Source organism: Aspergillus vadensis (genome assembly GCF_003184925.1).
Source record: "Aspergillus vadensis CBS 113365 unplaced genomic scaffold BO88scaffold_24, whole genome shotgun sequence".
Lineage (NCBI taxonomy): Eukaryota > Fungi > Ascomycota > Eurotiomycetes > Eurotiales > Aspergillaceae > Aspergillus > Aspergillus vadensis.
Genome location: NW_020292062.1, coordinates 168,215 through 186,961, shown reverse-complemented (window position 1 = coordinate 186,961; position 18,747 = coordinate 168,215). Strand labels below are relative to the sequence as shown.

Here is an 18,747-nt window from a genome sequence, read left to right as displayed (position 1 = left end):
TTAAATGGTTATGTGATGAGTACTACTTTAGTTGTTGAGTAGTTCTTTTTGTTGCTCGGGGTATATTAGGGATTTCTACAGGAGGATTCTTATGCTGTGTTTGTTATAGTATATAATTATTGATAGAGAGAGTGTGTTATCTCTGATGGACTATCCAGCCAACCCATTACCCACTGCAGCTAGCAGTTTACCTGCACCACTACACATAGACCAATATGATAGATATTAAATAAGCCTGGTAAGGTTAACCCAAGCGCATAACCGTCATGGCACAATTTAAACAACTCACTCAGCACACGCACTATCATGCCCACCCCCACATCCCAGCCAAAAGAAATACCTCTCTCTCTCTGTCTCTTCCGGATCTAATCATCTACTGGTTCAATAGTACCAAGGTAAGCCTCAGCTCAACAGAACTACTGTATTTCCGACATAAGCAATCTCCCATCAATATGTAATATACACATCAAGCAATTAATAATCTATTGTTGCTTTTTCGGAGATAGAAAACTCAAAATTGACTCCATTTGTTCAATGGTTTTATCGGGCTTTATTTCTTTTGCTTTTATCGAGAGAAGGCAGTGTACCGATTGTTGATACTGTATGGAGACGGTCATACTTGATGGGAACGACACTTTAAGTCCTGTGTGCTGCTTTGATTAGCACAACTAATTAATACAGTAGTCATTCATAGAATGGAGATAAATAGATCAGATAGGTCTCATATTCATGCCGCCCCTGTATCTAATGGAAATAAATCTAAAGAACATGCCAGAAGGCAAGGCTCCATTCCCGACCTATATGATGCGCTGGTTTCCAGGACAGATTAGCTTGTCCGCTGCACCAAGCATTGGTCATGTCTGCGCCTGCTTGAAGGACCGTCGACCATGGCCCCTCGCGCAATCCTTTCCGTGTATAATTGACAATCAGGGAGAACTCGTGTTCTCCAGTTTATCATTCGCTAAATTGCGTTCATGGATAAATGGATCCCACGCAAATCATCATCCCCAGCACTGCACCTAAGAGGCAAATCGAGCCTTTCAGATGGGTAGTAAAATATAGGAAGTCGTATTCAGCCCCCTTTACGTTGTCCAGCAGCACCGGCTCCTAGAGTCAGATTGTTAGTCGCCATGCTTCATACAAGCGGGTCCGTCCCAAATGAATGGTATTAGACTTACCAATAGTTGCACTCGCGTTGCGCAGTTCAATCTTCTTACGCTCCATCTCAAGCTGCACAACTGTCAGACGAATCCTGTCTTATGTATAAGGCCAACTTACCACCATGCGTACTCGGGCAAGAGCAGCCGTGTCACCCGCCACAAGTGGCCGGCAGTCGTCAGGGCGGTAAGGAGCCGCAATGGAGACAGCATCGGCTACGATGATCTTGGTTCCATCCCACCGGGCCGGCATTGTGCGACTGAATGCGTCAAAGAGATCCTGTGCCTCCTTGGTGACTCCCTTGCCTCGACGTGCTTCACCTTCCTGCAGCTTGCCGACAGCAGCGGCCTCCCGCGCCTTCAGAGCGCGAATATCAAGTGCGTGCAAAGGCGGTACGGCATCAGAGAAAGAAGCCCCATCGCTGTTGGACGGAGGCAAAGAGAGAACTTGGAAGGATTGTATGCGCGACACCGGGATGACGTGGTAATCGCCGGTCTGTGACTTGCCTTCTTCGGCAGTATTGATGGCAACGAGGTTTGTGATCGGACAGGCTGTGAACAGAGTCCCCTCAATGGTGGAGGCGACCGGAGCTGTACTGATACGAACACTGTACAAAACACAACATTAGCATGAACTTGAGATCTCTGCATTCATCCAGAGGCTTTCTGGCAAAGAGATGCAGGTGCTAGCACTTGTTGGACAGACGGAACTCTGCTCAACAGTGCTATGATAGGTCGAGGCTTACCGTGCGCCAATTGCACGGCTCAATGCCACCTCCAAAGGCACCATGGCACCAGCCATTCCCTGGCCTGCAGTTGCGCCAGACGATCCCTGTGCAGATGTTCTTACTCCCACGCTTTGGCGTTTGTTATCTGCCATATGCTCAGGCAGGAGACAGTTGAACTATCCCACCAGGAGCAGTGCAGGACAGGACAGGCTCCACAGTCAGGCAGTAGCTGGGCTGTCTCTGCAGAGGAACAAAGGCGGAGTCGGTCGAGAGTGTCCCAAACACACGATTGCTCACGGCGAGGGCTAGTCAGAGCGCAGGTCGAAATGATCGATCGGAATGGGATTCCAGGCTGGGTGGAAGCCACGGTCGTTACCAGCAATGACGATGGCACTCGAGCGCGGAGCAAGCAAAAGTGGGACGGGCGGGAACCGCAGCTTAGTCGTAGTTGAGTAAAGGAACGACAAAAAGTAAAGACATAAAATATCCAGTAAAACAACAAACACAGAAGTGAATACGACGCCAATAAAGTACAACCAGCCCGGGAGGAAAGCTCCTCAGCGTCCTGGCATGCAGTTGGGCAGAATGGTGGTGTGATTGTGCACTATTGGATTGACACGATGGCCGCCGAAAGGGAGTCACGACCTTCCCGTCGCCCAATCCGGTTTAGTCCAGGGCGGAGCAGCACCTCCGGCAATCACCAGTTGGCTGCTCTTTCACTAGCCTCAGCACTTGAATTCTGTCCCTTCGAAACTACAACATCCTTTATTCGACCCACTACTTATTAGAATTCAATCTACTATCATACTACAGTATGGAAAGATTGTGAAAAGAAACGTAAGACTATTTTATTCCATACGTTTTTCCCATCAAAAAAAGAAAAAGAAAAAGAAAATAAACATCTAGATACACGTTAATGAAAATATAATAGAAATTCATTTCCTGTTTTGCTGGTCGTTTTGATCGTCATCATTCTTGTTTATGTGCTCAGGGGAGCCCGACTAGTTAACTCTCCTGATTCTAGCCCAGCCTGTTCCCATGCTAGACCAGTGCGAGGCTCCACGTCCAGCGTTTTACATCGCATTTTCGTTTAGGCAATGTAGGTGGACGCAGACACGTTACCACCGCGTCCAGTCCAGTTGACGTGGATGTCCTTGCCCTCGGGGTAGGTCTCGCTGGCGTGCTCGGGCTTGATGCGGAAGGTGTGGGCACCGAAGTAGTCACGCTGGGCCTGCAGCAGGTTGGCGGGGAGGTCGCGGGTGCGGTAGCCGTCGTAGAAGCTGAGGGCAGTGCTGAAAGCGGGGGTGGGGATACCCCAGAGAGCACCCTTGCTAACAACGTTTCTCCAGCCGCTCTGGGCCTTCTTGATGGCGGTGTTGAAGAACTCGTCGAACAGGAGGTTCTCAAGGTCGGGGTTGTTGCGGTAAGCGTTGGTGATGTCCTTGAGGAAGACGGAGCGGATGATGCAACCACCACGCCACATGAGGGCAATGGAGGGCTTGTTCAGCTTCCAGCCGTACTCACGAGCAGCCTATAGTAACCGGTCAGTAGCCGACAACGTGGTAGCCATACTCTGGACCAGACTTACCTCCTGGATGAGCATGAAGCCCTGGGCGTAGGAGATGATCTTGGAGGCGTACAGGGCCTGCTCGAGGTCATCGATGAAAGCCTGCTTGTCACCGGTGAATTCGGGGGTAGGGCCGTCGAGAAGGCTGCTGGCACGGATACGCTCGTCCTTGAGGGCGGACAGGCAGCGAGAGAAGACAGCCTCGCCGATCAGAGTGACGGGCATGCCAAGGTCGAGGGCGTTGATGGCGGTCCACTTGCCGGTACCCTTCTGACCAGCCTTGTCGAGGATCTTCTCAACGAGGGGAGTGCCATCGTTGTCGTTGAAGTAAAGGACGTCACGGGTGATCTCGATCAGGAAAGAGTCCAAAACACCCTTGTTCCACTTGGCAAACACATCGGCGATCTCCTTGGCGGGGAGACCAAGACCACGCTTGAGGATGTCGTAGGCCTATAACATATGAGTCAGTTGCCATACACTTATATCCAATTGTTGTATGGTCTCAAGCTTACCTCGCAGATCAGCTGCATGTCACCGTACTCAATACCGTTGTGGACCATCTTGACGAAGTGACCAGCGCCCTCGTCACCAACCCAGTCGCAGCAGGCCTCGCCGTCGCTCTTGGCGGAGATGCTCTGGAAGACGTCCTTGATGTAGGGCCAGGCCTCCTCGTTACCACCGGGCATGAGGGAGGGGCCGTAACGGGCACCCTCCTCACCACCGGAGACACCGCTGCCGACAAAGCGGATGCCCTTCTCGGCGAGGTACTTGGTACGGCGGTTGCTGTCGGGGAAGTGGGAGTTACCACCGTCGATGATGATATCACCCTTCTCAAGGTGGGGCAGGAGAGACTCGATGAACTGGTCAACGGGCTTTCCAGCCATGACCAGGAGCATGATACGACGGGGGCGCTTCAGCTTGGCGCAGAACTCCTCAACGGAGTGAGCACCGACGATGGGCTTGCCTGATAAACCGAACCGTTAGTCAATCCGAGGGCTGAGGTGGATCCTGGCAGAGAGAGCTTACCCTTGGCCTCATTCTCAAGGAAGCGGTCAACCTTGGAGGTTGTGCGGTTGTAGGCGCAAACAGTGAAGCCGTGGTCAGCAGCGTTAAGGATCAGGTTCTGACCCATAACGGCCAGACCGATGAGACCGAAATCAGCACTAGGCAAAGGACGCGCCGGAGCGCCGACATTGATGCCGGCGAGACGGGCGCTAAAGTCAGTTGCCAAATCCTCTGTCAATAGCTGGGCAGAAATGTGACAAGTGGGGGGTGAAGAGTGAAGCTGCGTTGCCTCTAACGCTACTATGACGTCGAGACGCAAACCCCACGAAGCGGGCGATCCATTGCACCATCACCACTAATCAATGGAAGATGGATCCTGGAAGCCATATGGCATAGAAGCAGTCTTTTTATTCCCAGCTGACTCACGAACAGCTGGATCTCTCCCGGCTCATACATTGATGCGTCGGAGGGGTACCAAGCTGTGGGGGAAAGCAGATGATTGAGGGACATGTAGGCTTGTGAAGGGGATAGGGGAAGGGAAGAGAGAGCAATGGTAGCCGCAGGGTACTTACACAGCTTGGTCAGCCATGATGAAATAGTGGGGGGTATGAGATTCTGGAGATGGAGATATGGGAAGAGGTGGAAGAGTAGAGGAGAGGGGGAGGTGGTGGATATATGTACAGTCAGGAAGAACTAACTGCCTAGAGGAAGATGGAGAAAAGGAGGAAGGTTTTAGTTTGGAGGGGAAGGAAGGGAAAGAGAGGAAGAGGAAGAGAAGCGAGCGAAAGGGAGAAGGCGTTCGAAGATGTCAGAGCAGGATTCGCTGCAACTGGACGGCTTACGGAGCAGCTCTTCCGTCATGGTGGGACGGAGGGCGGGGCAGCACCTGAACAAGAGAGGAGCAGAGTCCTCCGGTGAACAAGACTTAGTAGTAGTAAAGTAAGTACACCGGTGGGAGAGGGAGTTTGGTACCGGAACATACATGGAAGCCCGCGGATAGATGGTTGTTGGTGAGTAATAATTGTTATGTTAATTAATAGCATGGTAAGTAGTAGGAGAATCTAGTAGTGATGGCTGTTCTTTCTTTGAAATTAAATCTGGTTTGGGTAATACAACAAGCATGCATACTACTACTATTATCTACTGCTATGAAAACCCCCCCACCATTTTCACTGTTATCCTCGTAAAATACGACCTCTACATTATTCCTTCTCCCAGATTGAGGATTTTAGTTTCACCAATTCCTTATTGATGACAGACACTAAATTACTCGACTCCAATCGCCAATTGATTCCCTGGGGATGACATGTTCGGAGATGACGGTGTTGCCAGGAGCTTCAAACATGGCGGGGCATGGAGGGGCACTTGCCGGCCGCAGCAAAATACGCCCGTAACGCAGGTAAAAAAGCCCGCGTTTCCTAATTCCTACATCGGCCCAGCAACAGTCAAAAAAGGGACCGAAATTCCCAGACTTCCCAGAACACGTTCGGTGAAGCACCTTCGGAGGCGGATAAATCGGTCTCCCCTCCACTTTTCCGCATCTTGTCTAACTACGAACAGTAATTCACTGTTACTGTTGGTTCAGACAGTGGTTCCTCCATCACCTCATTCCAGTGTATCAATAATGCCTATTTATCGGGTACGGCATCGGACTTCCTCCTGTATGTAGTGTGTCAATTGTCATAGTATGTTCTGCTTTTCAATGGCCCTTCGGTATCCCAGCAATCGGAATTTGTTGGGTATCTAGACCCCCGCGGAGGAGAAAATCCATAAGCCGGAGAAACTGGCCGCTATTTCCGGGGACTTCTTATCTTCATCCCGCACTGGTCATTTCTCTTCTCGTGATGGAATTGGCACGATGTCCTCCTATAGGGACGATCCTCCCCCCGGCGGTCGGCTACTGCATTTCCCAAAGGGGCTTAGGGTGGGGGTTGCATCACATGTGGGAAATCCGTTGGGGGCTCAAAGTCGTGCTTGGCTGGCTGACTCAGGAGGTCAGCCTGGCCGGCCAACTGTTTTCACGTGATTTTTATTGGTTCAAATCACGTGGTATTGGCAATGCCCGGTTTGCATCGAACGGGAGGCGAGAAAAACCATTCATGCTGTCTTTTCTCTCCTGCCGCGCTGGACTTCATCCGTCATCTGGGCCATCAAACTTGTCAACCCGAACCTTCCAACAGCACACGGTTCGCAATTACCGATACACCACACATTTGATTATCGAAACCGCCGTCGCCTCTTCACGCTCTACAGCAAGGAATTGTTAGATATTCCACCACCACTTCCCCTCCTGTCTACTCACCTGTCTCTGTACTAGTGCAAGGAAAGATCTAGAAAGGCTCATCACTAGTCCTTCTCTCCATCAAGATTCGGAACCTTTTTCAGGCGTGACGTCTGGCGTATGACTGCTGCGTCAGTCAAACCCTGAAGGTACGTGTCTGCTGCTAGTTTGCACACGGCGCATCGCATCATCCACCACCTTTCTCTCTATACTATATATCGGACTCTCCGTTCATCATGTCCTTTCCGCCACCTCCAGGTCTCAGACAAGCCCCGTCATCTCTCCCTCCCCGGCCGCCGGCAACAGCAAGCGCCGCCTCACCATCTACCTTTCAACCTGCATATTCGGCGGCACCGTCAGGCGCAAACAGCAGCTATGGCGGAAACGGGTCTCGACCGGGCTACAGCGCCATCACAGCATTTCAGCCTCGCTCGGTAGCTTCTAGTCAATCTTACCGTACCAGCAGCCCCGTCGTGTCCGCTCCGCCCACTACATCTAGTGGATACTCGACACCGACCACGGGCAGTTACGGTGGCTACTACCCTCAGGCGCAAGCGTCATATCAAAGCGGCCCTTCTTACTACGGGGCCGCCCAGTACAATGATAACACATACGGTCCGTCTGTACCTCGAATTCAAAACCCCTTCACGCCAGCAGGGGGCGATCAGTCAGGCGCCTATGGCATGCGTGGGAGGAACTTTGGCCGGAATGAATCGGGGCTGGACCCTGAAACGGAAGCCCAGATTGCACAGTGGCAGAGTGCCTACGTAAACAAGGAGGAGATGCCCGTAGCCGGCAAGGTTCCTGGTCGCCCGGGTGTTAACCCGGGTGTTGCTGGTCCCGCGTCTGGTGCCAACACCCCGTCCGGTTCCAATACAGCGGCTAACACGCCAGCACCCACCGTGGGTAACCCGGAGCCTGCACCGAAGACTGTGGTCCGTGCCGGAGGTGGTCAGACCTGGTCCGATTCGACCCTCCTCGAGTGGGATCCCGCACACTTTCGCTTGTTTGTAGGCAACCTGGCTGGTGAGGTCACGGACGATTCGCTACTCAAGGCATTCTCCAAGTACACCTCCGTTCAAAAGGCCCGAGTAATCCGCGACAAACGTACCCAGAAGAGTAAGGGTTATGGATTCGTCAGTTTCAGCGACGGCGACGACTATTTCAAGGCCGCGAGAGAGATGCAGGGCAAGTACATTGGCTCGCATCCGGTTCTGCTCCGACGAGCCACCACGGAGGTCCGTCCCGTGTCCAACACGAAAAATGGGAAGAAGCATGGTGGTGGCGGCGGTTCGAGTGGTGGCTCCGGCAGTGGTAAGGTCAAGCATGATGGCGTCAAAAAGCATGGAAAGACCAAGGGAGGACTCAAGATTATCGGATGAAGGAGTCATGTTGGATATTTCAAAAACTTAGTGTGTATCGGATAAACAATAATGCATAAAGCTAAGCAGAAAAATTTCTATCGGCATAAAGGACGCCTACAATGTTCAAATAAATGGTGAGCAGCGAGATGATACCGAGGCCTCGGGAAAAAATTATTTATATAGACAAGTGTCCCAGGGTCATTATACGCAGTACAACAGCAATATATAGTATCGGCTACAGCAGTCACGGAATGGAAAACGAAATACTACTACTGCCGCGGGAACTCGAAATTCAGTCTCAACGTAATTAGTATAAAATTTGTACATGATGTTCTACCTGCCATGGGGACAGTATACCTCCAGCGGATATCGAAAACTACTATATTATGCTTTCTTGGATTGTGGCGGTGACTCGCTCTAATTTTTGGCATCCAAACGACTCCCGATATAACTAACTACCAATTAGCTACTACCACTTTTTTATAACGGTCACGGTATCCCCCCTTCCCCGTTTAGGCAAGTCTCACTATATACTATACTTTTCGCACTTAAAAGAATTCGGTTCGTTCAGGCCGCTGCAATTGCCTGCTTATCATCTCTCAAGTCCGGGCATGAAGAGCTGCTTCTGCACTGTGTGTTGGGACACGTTTAATCGGCTAAAGTCCTTACTGGAGTAAAACTACAGTACCGGTTCAATTGATTACCCTAGGCACTACTTCTGGGAGGACTTTACTTGAACAATTACACCGCATTGGTATATACTGCTAAACAGATAATAATAGGCTTTTCCGGACAATCCTCCTACATTGTTTTGTAGCGAGGTCGATATCTAAGGATCTCAAGAGCGTGTTTATTGTACCTTCCTGCTACCCATTCAGACCTCCTCCAACCTTGACATGCAAAATACCTCATCAGAAAAGAAACCACCTGTCAAACTCCGCCTGACAGAAAGTCATTGTCTCCTCAACAAGTCCGTCGCATGGCTTACTATCCGAAAAGAGGTCTATAATCTATTTCCTCCGCCTTCAATCCCTGCAGCTATCCCAATCAGAACATCATCAAAACAACCAGTCCAATGAACCAGGACTTCTGAATAGACCGCCATCGGATCTGCCCAAGACAGTTATGATAGCTCCATTGGCTACAACGATCAAAGAGGCCCATGCTCTTGTCAGGATGACGTTTGCACGACGATTGTCAGCGGCAAAGCCCAATTCGGACTTCGTCCCTGAGTCGACTGCCCAATGCAATGTAACAATATGGCTGCATTGAGTCAACCGTAGCGACTTTACCATGTCCTCCCAAGCTATATTCGGCCTTCCCGATAACTTTACCATTTGGCGGACGTACTCCTTTTTCTGATCTGCATATGTCGTGATAATAGCGACTCTTTTTACTTTCAGTGCACCACACTGACCAGAACTCCACGAGCTCCATAACCACAGAAACATTGGCATTGATCCTGAGCGAGACCGCTCATTGTTCTCTGGTATGTAATAGATTCTGGATCAGTGCTGCCAGACTCGACTTCCATTTTGGACTTGAGACCCATTGTTTCTGATGCTCTGCAGTACTAATACTCACGAGATGAGTATTAGTTAGGACTTTCTTGAATCCTTCCGAACATGCAATTGGCTGGTAGCGTTGATTGTCTATTAACAGGCTTTGATTTATATCTTGCCATATATATTATTACATAGATAGATAGTAGGTGACTATCAGGCCACCCGTAGCTCTTCCATTTTGCGTTTCTTCTCTTCATTAAGAGATGAGCGGTCGTCGTCATTGTCGGACTTCGCGTTCGTTTTGGAGAATATCTCGACCAGGGTTCTGTTAGAACACGTAGCATACGAGGACGGTATAATCGTGCAGCTTATCTGGGGTGTCGCTTGCATTGAGACGGGCAAGGGAGGCCGAGTAAGGAAGGTCGTGGTGGAAGTCGAGTGCACTTCGAAGTTACTGATACCATAGCAGCTTGGTATAGAGTAGGAAAGATGAAAGATTGGAGATGAATAAAAAAAAAACTTTATTATAACTAGCACAAGTCACATCAGACGTGAACGGATCACTTCCTCTCGATTAGGTAGACGCGAGCGCGAATATGCTCACCGGCCTGTGTGCCAGGTTGACAGTGTAGACAGCCTGGTAGTTGAAAAGGATGATTTCAAAACACATCGACATATGTCATATTAGGGCAGCAGGGCACAAGATGAGGGAGACATAGTAGACGATGTTAGTCATACTATCTTTGTTAATGGCGGCTAGAGAGATGTTATAAATGGTGAAAAAGATGAGCTAGCTTCTCACTGATCTTGTGCGCGTCAAGTCGGCCTATAGTAATATTGATAATTATCTTGGTATTCAAAGCAATGACAAACTCGGCGGTGCTAAGCTGTCACACTATTTCCCAGACTACTATTATCGGCGAGCAGGTCTCCTCCGGATAGAAAAACTATTTCTGACTAGGAGCTAATATACGCTGATAGTCTGCCAGGGGAGTAAGAAAAGGGAGGGACCTGGCCAAGCCAGATTCTCGTCGAGGCATAGATGGTCGTATATTGTCCGAGTTCACCGGGACGTCGACAATGCTTTTTCGGTACTCGTTTCCAGGGGGGAGGATGGTGGGCCCCATGTCGTAATAGATGAAAACTCTTGCTGCTGCTTCTCGTTCAGTCTGTGGCTGTGTGACTGGGTAAGATTGCACGACTGAGGAACTCACGCCGTCCCGTCCGTCCAACGCAGTCTGTCAAGGATGACAGAGGCGAGAGAAGGCCAGGAATCGGAAACGATGGAACCTGCTGCTGCATCTCACCCAGTCTGTAAGCCGAGTAGCTGGAGTACCTCTGGTGTGACAGAAGCGAGAGAAGGCCGGGTTCTGAATCGATGGAACCTCCCTCTCTGAGAGTGCGGCATGCCAATCAACATGCGCGGCCATTGTGGCTACGCCTTGGATATCTTTCTTCGCGGCGTCTGCAATAACTGTATCTTCTGGCTCATACATGATACACTTCTTCTTAGGTCATGATATGCTGATACAGGACCTCGCAGTAGACATAATCCATGGGCGGTTTATGCATACCTCCGACGCGGGTGCGACTGAGTTCGAGACCCAGATAGCAATTCAGGGCTTTTTCCATGGTCACCGCGTCTTCTTCCTGGTGATCGAAACTGCTCTGTGCAAACTATTACCAGTAAACCCTGCAAATGTCATATCGACTTCAAAGAAGTTGGCAGGCTTCTAAAAGATCTTTCTCTGGAAGACCGAGCATGTTCTCCAAATTACCTGCTGCTCATAGTTCTCATGAACAGGTGTAGTCAAAACCGGAGTGGATGATGGTTCGGTGCGACTTTATGCTGAGCAGTCTATCGTCTGATAGACTCGTAGTAGAAGTCCCCATGTTTGCTTTGGTGAGAGAGCAATGGGTGCTACTGTGAAAGGTTTTCTTAAGTTGGTGTTGGATGTAAAACCGACAGAAGTGCCAAATGTTATTTAGGAAAGATCCAGCAATATTGATGCTGCTTGTATACTAAATCATAGTATGGTAAGTCATGCTGCTCGGAAGGAAGTAGAGAGAGGGGCATACTTATATGTATAGTAGTAGTGTATAGAATAGAGGGAGGATGAGAAAATGAGATAGAGGAGAGGAAGTCCAGCCATATATATACTAGGGAAGAGAAAGGTATTGAGTGAAGAAAGACCATGAATAGAGACTGGAGAATGGGGAATGGCCCCTATGATTCATCCGGATAGAACAATTAACGTATGTGCAAGAATGATTTCGAATCACCACTAGTAGTGCTTAGTGAAGGTCCAGACTGTAGTATATTCAGGGAATACTGGCATCAGAAGCCGTTCCCAAAGCGTTTTATAAGTGAATCTTCCAGTCACTGCCTGACGGAGCTTGCCAGAAGGAATAGGGAACTGCGAACGGAAGAAACCGAGAATTCTGTAAGGAGGAGGAACTTGCCGGACACATGGACTGCCATCACAGATGCTATATGAGTGGTAGCCCTTCAATATTAACAATTATTACTTATACTATTCTGTGTCTGGATTTAGCCTTCTGCTATGAAGGAAGGAGACGCAATTGTGGAGAACAGCATATATAGTGGCTGACTACTAGTACTAGTATATAACTAGCTAGCAGTAAAAAGCAGAATAATGTATGGCAATTGAAGGGAGCATATACATATACCACAAAACACCAATCCAATCCATCAACCCCGAGAATCAGTAAACAGATGGTCAGATCCCGTCCGACGCAGACAATGAACGCTTTTGACAGCATGTACATATGAAACCAGACACACACAGCGTATAAACAATCAATCAACATGCATATGCAGAAATACTCCGTACCAAGATAAGGGAAAAGAAAACAATCATAACATAAACCCTATGCGTGATACATAAATCCCATAACGGACAACTTCATGTTCCATAAACAATAAATCATGAATAATGCGTAATAGTAATAGCTCAAGAACAATCGCAGTGAGCTAAGCCGTTAAGTCGTCGAATCGATCAGATCAATCCATCGTAGTCTCGTGGTTTTCGTGACAGTAATGCTTCTATGAGCGGAAGAAAGCTGGGTAATTTTCGAATTGAAATTTAGGCCTCAGCTTCACCACCGCTTTCTTCATCAACTGCGCGTTTCCGGGAGTGCGCGATGCGGTTCTTCATCGTGTGAATAAAGTACCCTGCGATGGCGAGGATGATGAATAGGACGATGATGATGACGGCGATGGCGATATTTTCTTGCATTTTGATGATTTCTTCTTATTCTTCTTAACTTTCAAGATCGGAGAATGAAGTAATAGCGGAAAGTCGTAATGCTTCGTTATGAAAAGAGATAGTATCTGTTGTGGTGCTGCTGATGATGGTGGAAATGCAGGTATAGATCCCCAATCACTTTATCGATAAGATGTGGATATGGATAGCCGACCGGAATGTAGATAGTAAACAATGGGTGCGGAATTTCACCCCGACAGAGCTTGTATGTAGAGAGCCCTGAGCAACCCCAATATAAGTAGCACGGGGAATGGAGGGGAAGGGGAAGAATGAAAAACCACGCAGCTCCCGATTATAAAAGGGGAATTGGCGTGGACGTGGACGTGGCCCAGCCATGTTGATTTCTGCTCCCCTGTTGCGGGTGGCTGGGGATAAGAAACGGATCCATGATTGCTGAGCTTATTGGGCGCTAAAAGTGTTAGTGCACGGCTTGGGCGCAGTTGGAGTGATGCTTGCTTGTTCTGCCGTGTGGTGCCGCCTTGGCTGTTAGGAATAGCATCTTCACTATTATTGATCCTGACACGAAGTAATAGAATTGAGTATACCAAGGGGATGGTGACTAAAAAAAAGATATTGATTTGGTTGTCTTTCATTCAAGGCCTAGTTTCGGAAATACCCACTATCTTTACTTACCTGACATTCTTGTTCCACCTACTCAGTGAAAGTAAGCCGAGCCCTGTTTCGCCGTCGACCGGTAGTAGGCGAATCACCGGTAGTTCTTCCTTGGTCAACTAAGATGCTCAGTATATGCTCTCAAATAAACCCACTGGCTTGTCTTTGACCGACCCTGGATGGCTCTATGTCTCTGGCTCCCCTCATTTGACTCATATGCTAGTGGTCATCATCTCACTCAGGAAAACCAGCTTCTTCACAGCTACACGTAGTAGTGTAGGTTACACCAGGAAATGTAATACCAGCGGAGTATCTGATTCACAGATATGCCTTTCCCTAAGGCTCAGACAATTCTTCTCATGTGCCTGTATTCAACTAGGCCGCATACTCCACAGACCTCAAGCTCCAATCCGAAAATAAGCATTCAACGAGGCAAGGCGCCCATACATGCAGCAGAGAAATTACTAAGTACTATGCAATAACGTTAACTAGCACCGAAAAGCAAACATCATGTCTAGTACTAGTATATACCTCCCCTTTGCCCTGAACAACACAACAAGTCAGCCACTGCACCATCCAGACAAGAAACCAACCCTATCTCAGCAGTATTCGTAACAGCAAACACACAGGCATAGCCCTGTTTACCACTCAAGCAATTCCTACTTCCTCGTCTCCACCACCTCCCCAATTATAGCAAAACTCAGCATCTTCCGATCAAAGAACCGCTCCTCATCCTCCGCAATCTGCGCTGCCGCCTCAGGGGCCGTCACCTTCGCCATAAAAGCCTGGAAAGAAGGCTGATCCGCAAAGGTCAACTCAGCCGTCGTATCAAAGTCAAAGTCTGACTGTTGGCCCAGAAGGATAGTCGCTGGGGTTGTGGCGTTGCGGGCCGTCGCCCCATCAGGTGGGGTATCAACGGTTGTGCGAGCTATATAGGTACGGCGGTGCGAGAGGGGGAAGTCTTCGCCGGAGATACGTCTCACGAGGTCGATGTGTGCTTCGTAGCGCTCTCGGAAGGTGGACAGGGAGAGGCCGGGCTTGCGGTAGCCGTAAATGAAGACGCGGACGGTCATTTTTGGTAGGGGAAGATGGTTACTATGGAGGAGGAATTGAAAATGTGAAAGTGGGCTTGGTACGGAGTTGAAGGGTATAGTTTGTGCTTGAGCTTGGGTACATGAGCTGCATTGGAGGTGGGGTTGTCAGGCACGGATTATATCGGAAGTTGGTGCATGCTAAGTGCTGTTTCTTGGATTGGCATAGATGAAGTAGTGCTCATGGTGGGGTTTTTAGGGCAGATGTCTTTGTCTTTTCTTCTTGGTAGGGCTGAGATGGAATAGAGGATTGAATATATTATACTGGATTGTGAGACTGTCATTCGGAAGGATAACAAGTCATGGTGTGCGGAAGGATATCATTGTATAGTGATGGTTAGTGCAAGTAGATGTACATAGATGCGATAACTACAGATGGGGAGGTATACGGGTCTCCGGGAAGGAAACAAGGTCCAAATTATTTAATTTAGGTCAATAAAGTAGCAGAAGATGAAGAGGAGAGGCAAAGAAGCATCTGTGTGTGAAAGAAAACTAAAAAATAAAGAAAAAAAGAATGACCAGTCTGGGGCTCGATCCCAGGACCTTATCGGTGTTAACGATACGTGATAACCAACTACACCAACCAGCCATTGTTGTATTTCTGCAGCAAATTTTGTATTTATGTAGCTATAGCTCATCGTTCACTCTTAAAATACGATAGAAAATAAACGCGCTAACTCAAGGCCACCAATGAAACCTCCCTACTTCGTAGTCACATCAAACAAAGAGCGCCTCATGAATGTCTGTTGTAATTAAAATTGTGATCTGCAGTACCCGCAGCCGCTTACTCCCAACCGGCTTGGTATGCAGTTGGTCTGGGCTGTTCGGAACTTGACATTCCCCATCAACCTCCGGATGTCACGGTCATAACATGGGAATGGCGTCACGACTTCCGCTTGAAGCTGGCATTCCGGGTCGACTGCAGGGGTTGGCTTTGGGATTGTAACAGTCAGGATGACTTAAATAATCGGTATTACGTTGAGGCGAGCAGCTACTTGACCCCTCTCGCTTGCAGGCCAGACGGTTAGATATTTTAAGAACGACGAATATTGGTATCATCGCACATTAACCAGTCATATCACTCTGATGCGCACTACTGTGTACACCAACTGATGGCGCGGAGACCCGACGTTTCAGTGGTTGAACTAGGCGCCAACCCATGAGTTCCCCGGACCCTGGCTTCCGCGCGTCAGGGCTAGCACTAGGTGGACTAGCAACTGGCACTCACAGGAATTTAAGAATTCATAACCGAAATACAATTCTAAAGTGACTCGAAGCCACTTACAAAGAGTCACCAAAGTGTCCAGACAAAAGTCAGGCCAGACAGCTGAGCCCCGCCCGGCGCCGTTCCACTTCTTTAGCCCCAGATCTAGTAGACTAGCCGCCTAGGCTTAGGCAGAGATTCAGGGGAATTGAAAGACTGGGGAGATTGCCTTGTCGCCTTTCACGATCCGGTCGAATTTCATTCTGACCTAGCTAAAAATGTTTCTATTCACATCACAAAAAAGGTTCGGCCGGCTGGTTCTCTATGCGCTGGGGGTGCTCGGGATCATCCTCATTCTATGGCAGTTGCCCTATGCTCGGCCCACCGTGCGGATAGGAGCTAGAAGCGCCCGATCACAGCTCGAGGCAATCAGGAACGAAACTTTGGGGGTAGGTACTTCCAATAAAATTGATATTAGCCCCCACACTGATTATGTATAGGTCCAAAAAATATTCGCGATCAATCTGCCTAGCAGGGTTGACAAGCGCGACAACCTTGTCCTTGGCTCTTCAGTCAGTGGGTTTAACATCGACTGGGTTAACGGTATCACTCCAGACGAGATTGACCCCAGGACATACCCTTATGTGAGTGATTGGCCACTATGCAATGAGATGCATGTCACTGATAATTCAGAATTGGAACTATGATCACAAACCTACCGAGTATGGAGCTCGACGGGCTCATGTGAATGCCATGCAACGGTATGCGATGATCTGCCCCCTTTCTCATATATCTGGCTAACGATGCATTCCAGAATTGTTCATGAAAGATTAGGAAGTGCCATAATCATGGAGGATGATGTCGACTGGGACGTAAACCTCAAGACCCAGCTACAGAGTTTTGCTTTCGGCGTCCGGGCTCTCCAGGATGCGGATAACAAAGTGACCGCTTCACCGTACGGTGACGACTGGGACATCATCTGGCTTGGTCACTGTGGCTTGTCATGTCGAGAGAACGATCCATATTTCGTGAGCTCGAATGACACAACCGTCCTCCCGCCACATCACTTCCTGCCCTACTGGCGCGATCCACCCTCGTTCGGGGTACCAGACTACAGCCGTCTAACCTGCGCCGTCGAAGATGCAGTTTGCTCGATTGTCTATGCTGTGACCTACCATGGTGCTCAGAAAATTCTGTCCGCTCTTTCCGTGAACCCGACAGGCCTCGCCGATAAAATCGACATTGGTGCTCAGTTCGACGTATCGCTCGGTCGCATGTGTGGCAATGGCTATCTCCGGTGCTTTGCGGTCTACCCATCCTTAACAGGTGGCTATCATCCCGCTGGGCCCTCCTCGAAGGAATCTGATATCCATGGCGGGAATGAAGACGTCCATCCCATCTCCAGTCACGGGGTTATGTACAGTACGATGCTGAACATCAACCGCATATTGGCTGGAGAAGATACAGTTGTTTCCAACTGGGACGACGCCCCTGTTCCAGTGATTAATCCGGCGAATGTTTCAATGACTCGGGGATCTATGATCATTTCTGCAGAGGACGACGTGTATAGTCCTTCAATTGTCAACCCGTGATCAGAGGGAAACATATGCCGGCAGTTTCGAAAATCTTGCTCAATAATGTATATAGACTTGCTTTTCTTTAGAGGATACCTACATTAATCACATTTGATCTTTTGTCTATCGACTTTAAGAAACCTCGATTCTCGCGTCAAAGATAACCAAGAATCAACAACACAGGAAAGTACGACCCAGCATCATGTTAATATGTAGCTCTTGCCTAACGAAGAACGCCATAGCCTCTGCTATATAGAAGTAAGAACATAACCTCCAAACTAAACCCATCCACCCCCAACCTAGTATAACAATCATCATTATGGAATTCCACAACAGCGTCCAAACCGGCCTCTCCGTCCGCACCATCTTAGAATACATCCTCCTGGAACTAGACATGCGCACAATCCTTACCTCAGCGTCCCGCGTCAATCGTTTCTGGAACTACACAATCAGTAATTCCCGACCCATCCAACAAGCACTTTTCATACAACCATTTAGACGCCGCAACCACAATTCCTCACAGGGAGTCCTCAACCCTCTACTAGCAGAAGCCTTCCCAGGGATCTTCCAACGGAATAGTACCGTCTTCCCCGAGCACACAGAAAGCAAACTCACCTTCGACACTTTCCACATGGTCAGAGACCCCACCAGGACGGAAATATACATGCGAGAAAACGCAAGTTGGCGTCGGATGCTGGTCCAGCAGCCTCCTGCGCGTGCATTGGGGATTGTTAGCCATATTGCGGATGATTTGGGTTTCCGGGAGAGGTGTGAGATACAGGTTAGTAGTTAGTCAATCTGATCTTTTTTATTGGGTGGGTGGGGATGGGTTTTAATGTGCGTTATGTGTTAGAGAGTGAGCGAAACGGGACCAGAGCCGCCAAATGACGGTGTGCGCATGGAAATGCTTTTCGAAATCCTGGTGTTCCATGGCGAACTCCATGGGTTGATGGATTATGCTACTGTTTACTGGTGGGGTGATCGTTCGGGCTCTTGGGTACTGGAATATATGGAGGGTATGGGCTTGTGTAATGCCTCGACAGCGCCGGATCTGATATTGTATATCCCTCTGTTTTTACCAGGTCGTCGGGATATGAGTTCGGACATGGAGGTTAGTGGTCATACGCCGGCTTTGGATTATCTTCATTCTTTTTATCAAGATAATGGGATCACTCCTAATTTGAATATAAGGGATGGTTGGGAAACCTTTGTTAAGAGACGGAGGAGGAGGTGGGTGTGATGCATGTATGCAGTAGGGATACAAGAGGTAGGATCAAGCAATAGCATTCGTACGATACGTATGACAACGCAGTGGCAGACCTTTATCCAGACGCATTCCACTAGCCCTGGATATACGTGCGGAACAAATTCG

General features: G+C 48.9%; 8 protein-coding genes and 1 non-coding gene across 9 annotated transcripts; 3 read left to right on the top strand and 6 right to left on the bottom strand.

The window, feature by feature from the left end:
* Window positions 1-639: 639 nt before the first annotated feature.
* On the bottom strand, window positions 640-2,476 carry BO88DRAFT_407381 (anticodon-binding domain-containing protein). The gene is made up of 4 exons (XM_025707416.1): window positions 1,904-2,476; window positions 1,279-1,765; window positions 1,179-1,230; window positions 640-1,107 (listed from the first exon to the last, which is right to left on the bottom strand). Exons 1-4 carry the CDS (start codon window positions 2,035-2,037, stop codon window positions 1,073-1,075), a joined length of 708 nt encoding a protein of 235 aa, XP_025559411.1. The 5' UTR covers window positions 2,038-2,476; the 3' UTR covers window positions 640-1,072.
* Window positions 2,477-2,711: 235 nt separating this feature from the next.
* BO88DRAFT_407379 (NADP(+)-dependent, decarboxylating phosphogluconate dehydrogenase) lies at window positions 2,712-5,226 on the bottom strand. The gene is made up of 5 exons (XM_025707415.1): window positions 5,030-5,226; window positions 4,479-4,615; window positions 3,965-4,416; window positions 3,474-3,902; window positions 2,712-3,416 (listed from the first exon to the last, which is right to left on the bottom strand). The coding sequence occupies exons 1-5, from the start codon at window positions 5,044-5,046 to the stop codon at window positions 2,976-2,978; spliced, it is 1,476 nt and encodes a 491-aa protein (XP_025559410.1). The 5' UTR covers window positions 5,047-5,226; the 3' UTR covers window positions 2,712-2,975.
* A 1,317-nt stretch (window positions 5,227-6,543) lies between these two features.
* Window positions 6,544-8,353, top strand: BO88DRAFT_407378 (RNP domain protein). The gene has a single exon (XM_025707414.1). The coding sequence runs from the start codon at window positions 6,975-6,977 to the stop codon at window positions 8,118-8,120; it is 1,146 nt and encodes a 381-aa protein (XP_025559409.1). The 5' UTR covers window positions 6,544-6,974; the 3' UTR covers window positions 8,121-8,353.
* A 570-nt stretch (window positions 8,354-8,923) lies between these two features.
* BO88DRAFT_470703 (uncharacterized protein) lies at window positions 8,924-9,654 on the bottom strand (the record flags this gene model as incomplete). Its single annotated transcript, XM_025711676.1, has 2 exons — window positions 8,924-9,460; window positions 9,520-9,654. The coding sequence occupies 2 exons, from the start codon at window positions 9,652-9,654 to the stop codon at window positions 9,161-9,163; spliced, it is 435 nt and encodes a 144-aa protein (XP_025559408.1). The 3' UTR covers window positions 8,924-9,160.
* Window positions 9,655-10,554: 900 nt separating this feature from the next.
* Window positions 10,555-11,103, bottom strand: BO88DRAFT_418269 (uncharacterized protein; the record flags this gene model as incomplete). The annotated part of the gene is made up of 3 exons (XM_025708338.1): window positions 10,555-10,782; window positions 10,822-10,845; window positions 10,915-11,103. 3 exons carry the CDS (start codon window positions 11,101-11,103, stop codon window positions 10,555-10,557), a joined length of 441 nt encoding a protein of 146 aa, XP_025559407.1.
* Window positions 11,104-14,008: 2,905 nt separating this feature from the next.
* BO88DRAFT_407377 (EthD domain-containing protein) lies at window positions 14,009-14,635 on the bottom strand. Its single transcript, XM_025707413.1, has one exon. The coding sequence runs from the start codon at window positions 14,577-14,579 to the stop codon at window positions 14,166-14,168; it is 414 nt and encodes a 137-aa protein (XP_025559406.1). The 5' UTR covers window positions 14,580-14,635; the 3' UTR covers window positions 14,009-14,165.
* A 477-nt stretch (window positions 14,636-15,112) lies between these two features.
* BO88DRAFT_t224 lies at window positions 15,113-15,186 on the bottom strand. The gene has a single exon. It is a non-coding gene; the product is annotated as a tRNA-Val (tRNA).
* Window positions 15,187-15,886: 700 nt separating this feature from the next.
* BO88DRAFT_490434 (LPS glycosyltransferase) lies at window positions 15,887-17,393 on the top strand (the record flags this gene model as incomplete). Its single annotated transcript, XM_025712776.1, has 4 exons — window positions 15,887-16,250; window positions 16,302-16,445; window positions 16,495-16,562; window positions 16,616-17,393. The coding sequence occupies exons 1-4, from the start codon at window positions 16,080-16,082 to the stop codon at window positions 17,391-17,393; spliced, it is 1,161 nt and encodes a 386-aa protein (XP_025559405.1). The 5' UTR covers window positions 15,887-16,079.
* A 301-nt stretch (window positions 17,394-17,694) lies between these two features.
* BO88DRAFT_470701 (uncharacterized protein) lies at window positions 17,695-18,615 on the top strand (the record flags this gene model as incomplete). Its single annotated transcript, XM_025711675.1, has 2 exons — window positions 17,695-18,156; window positions 18,229-18,615. 2 exons carry the CDS (start codon window positions 17,695-17,697, stop codon window positions 18,613-18,615), a joined length of 849 nt encoding a protein of 282 aa, XP_025559404.1.
* Between the last annotated feature and the right edge of the window lie 132 nt (window positions 18,616-18,747).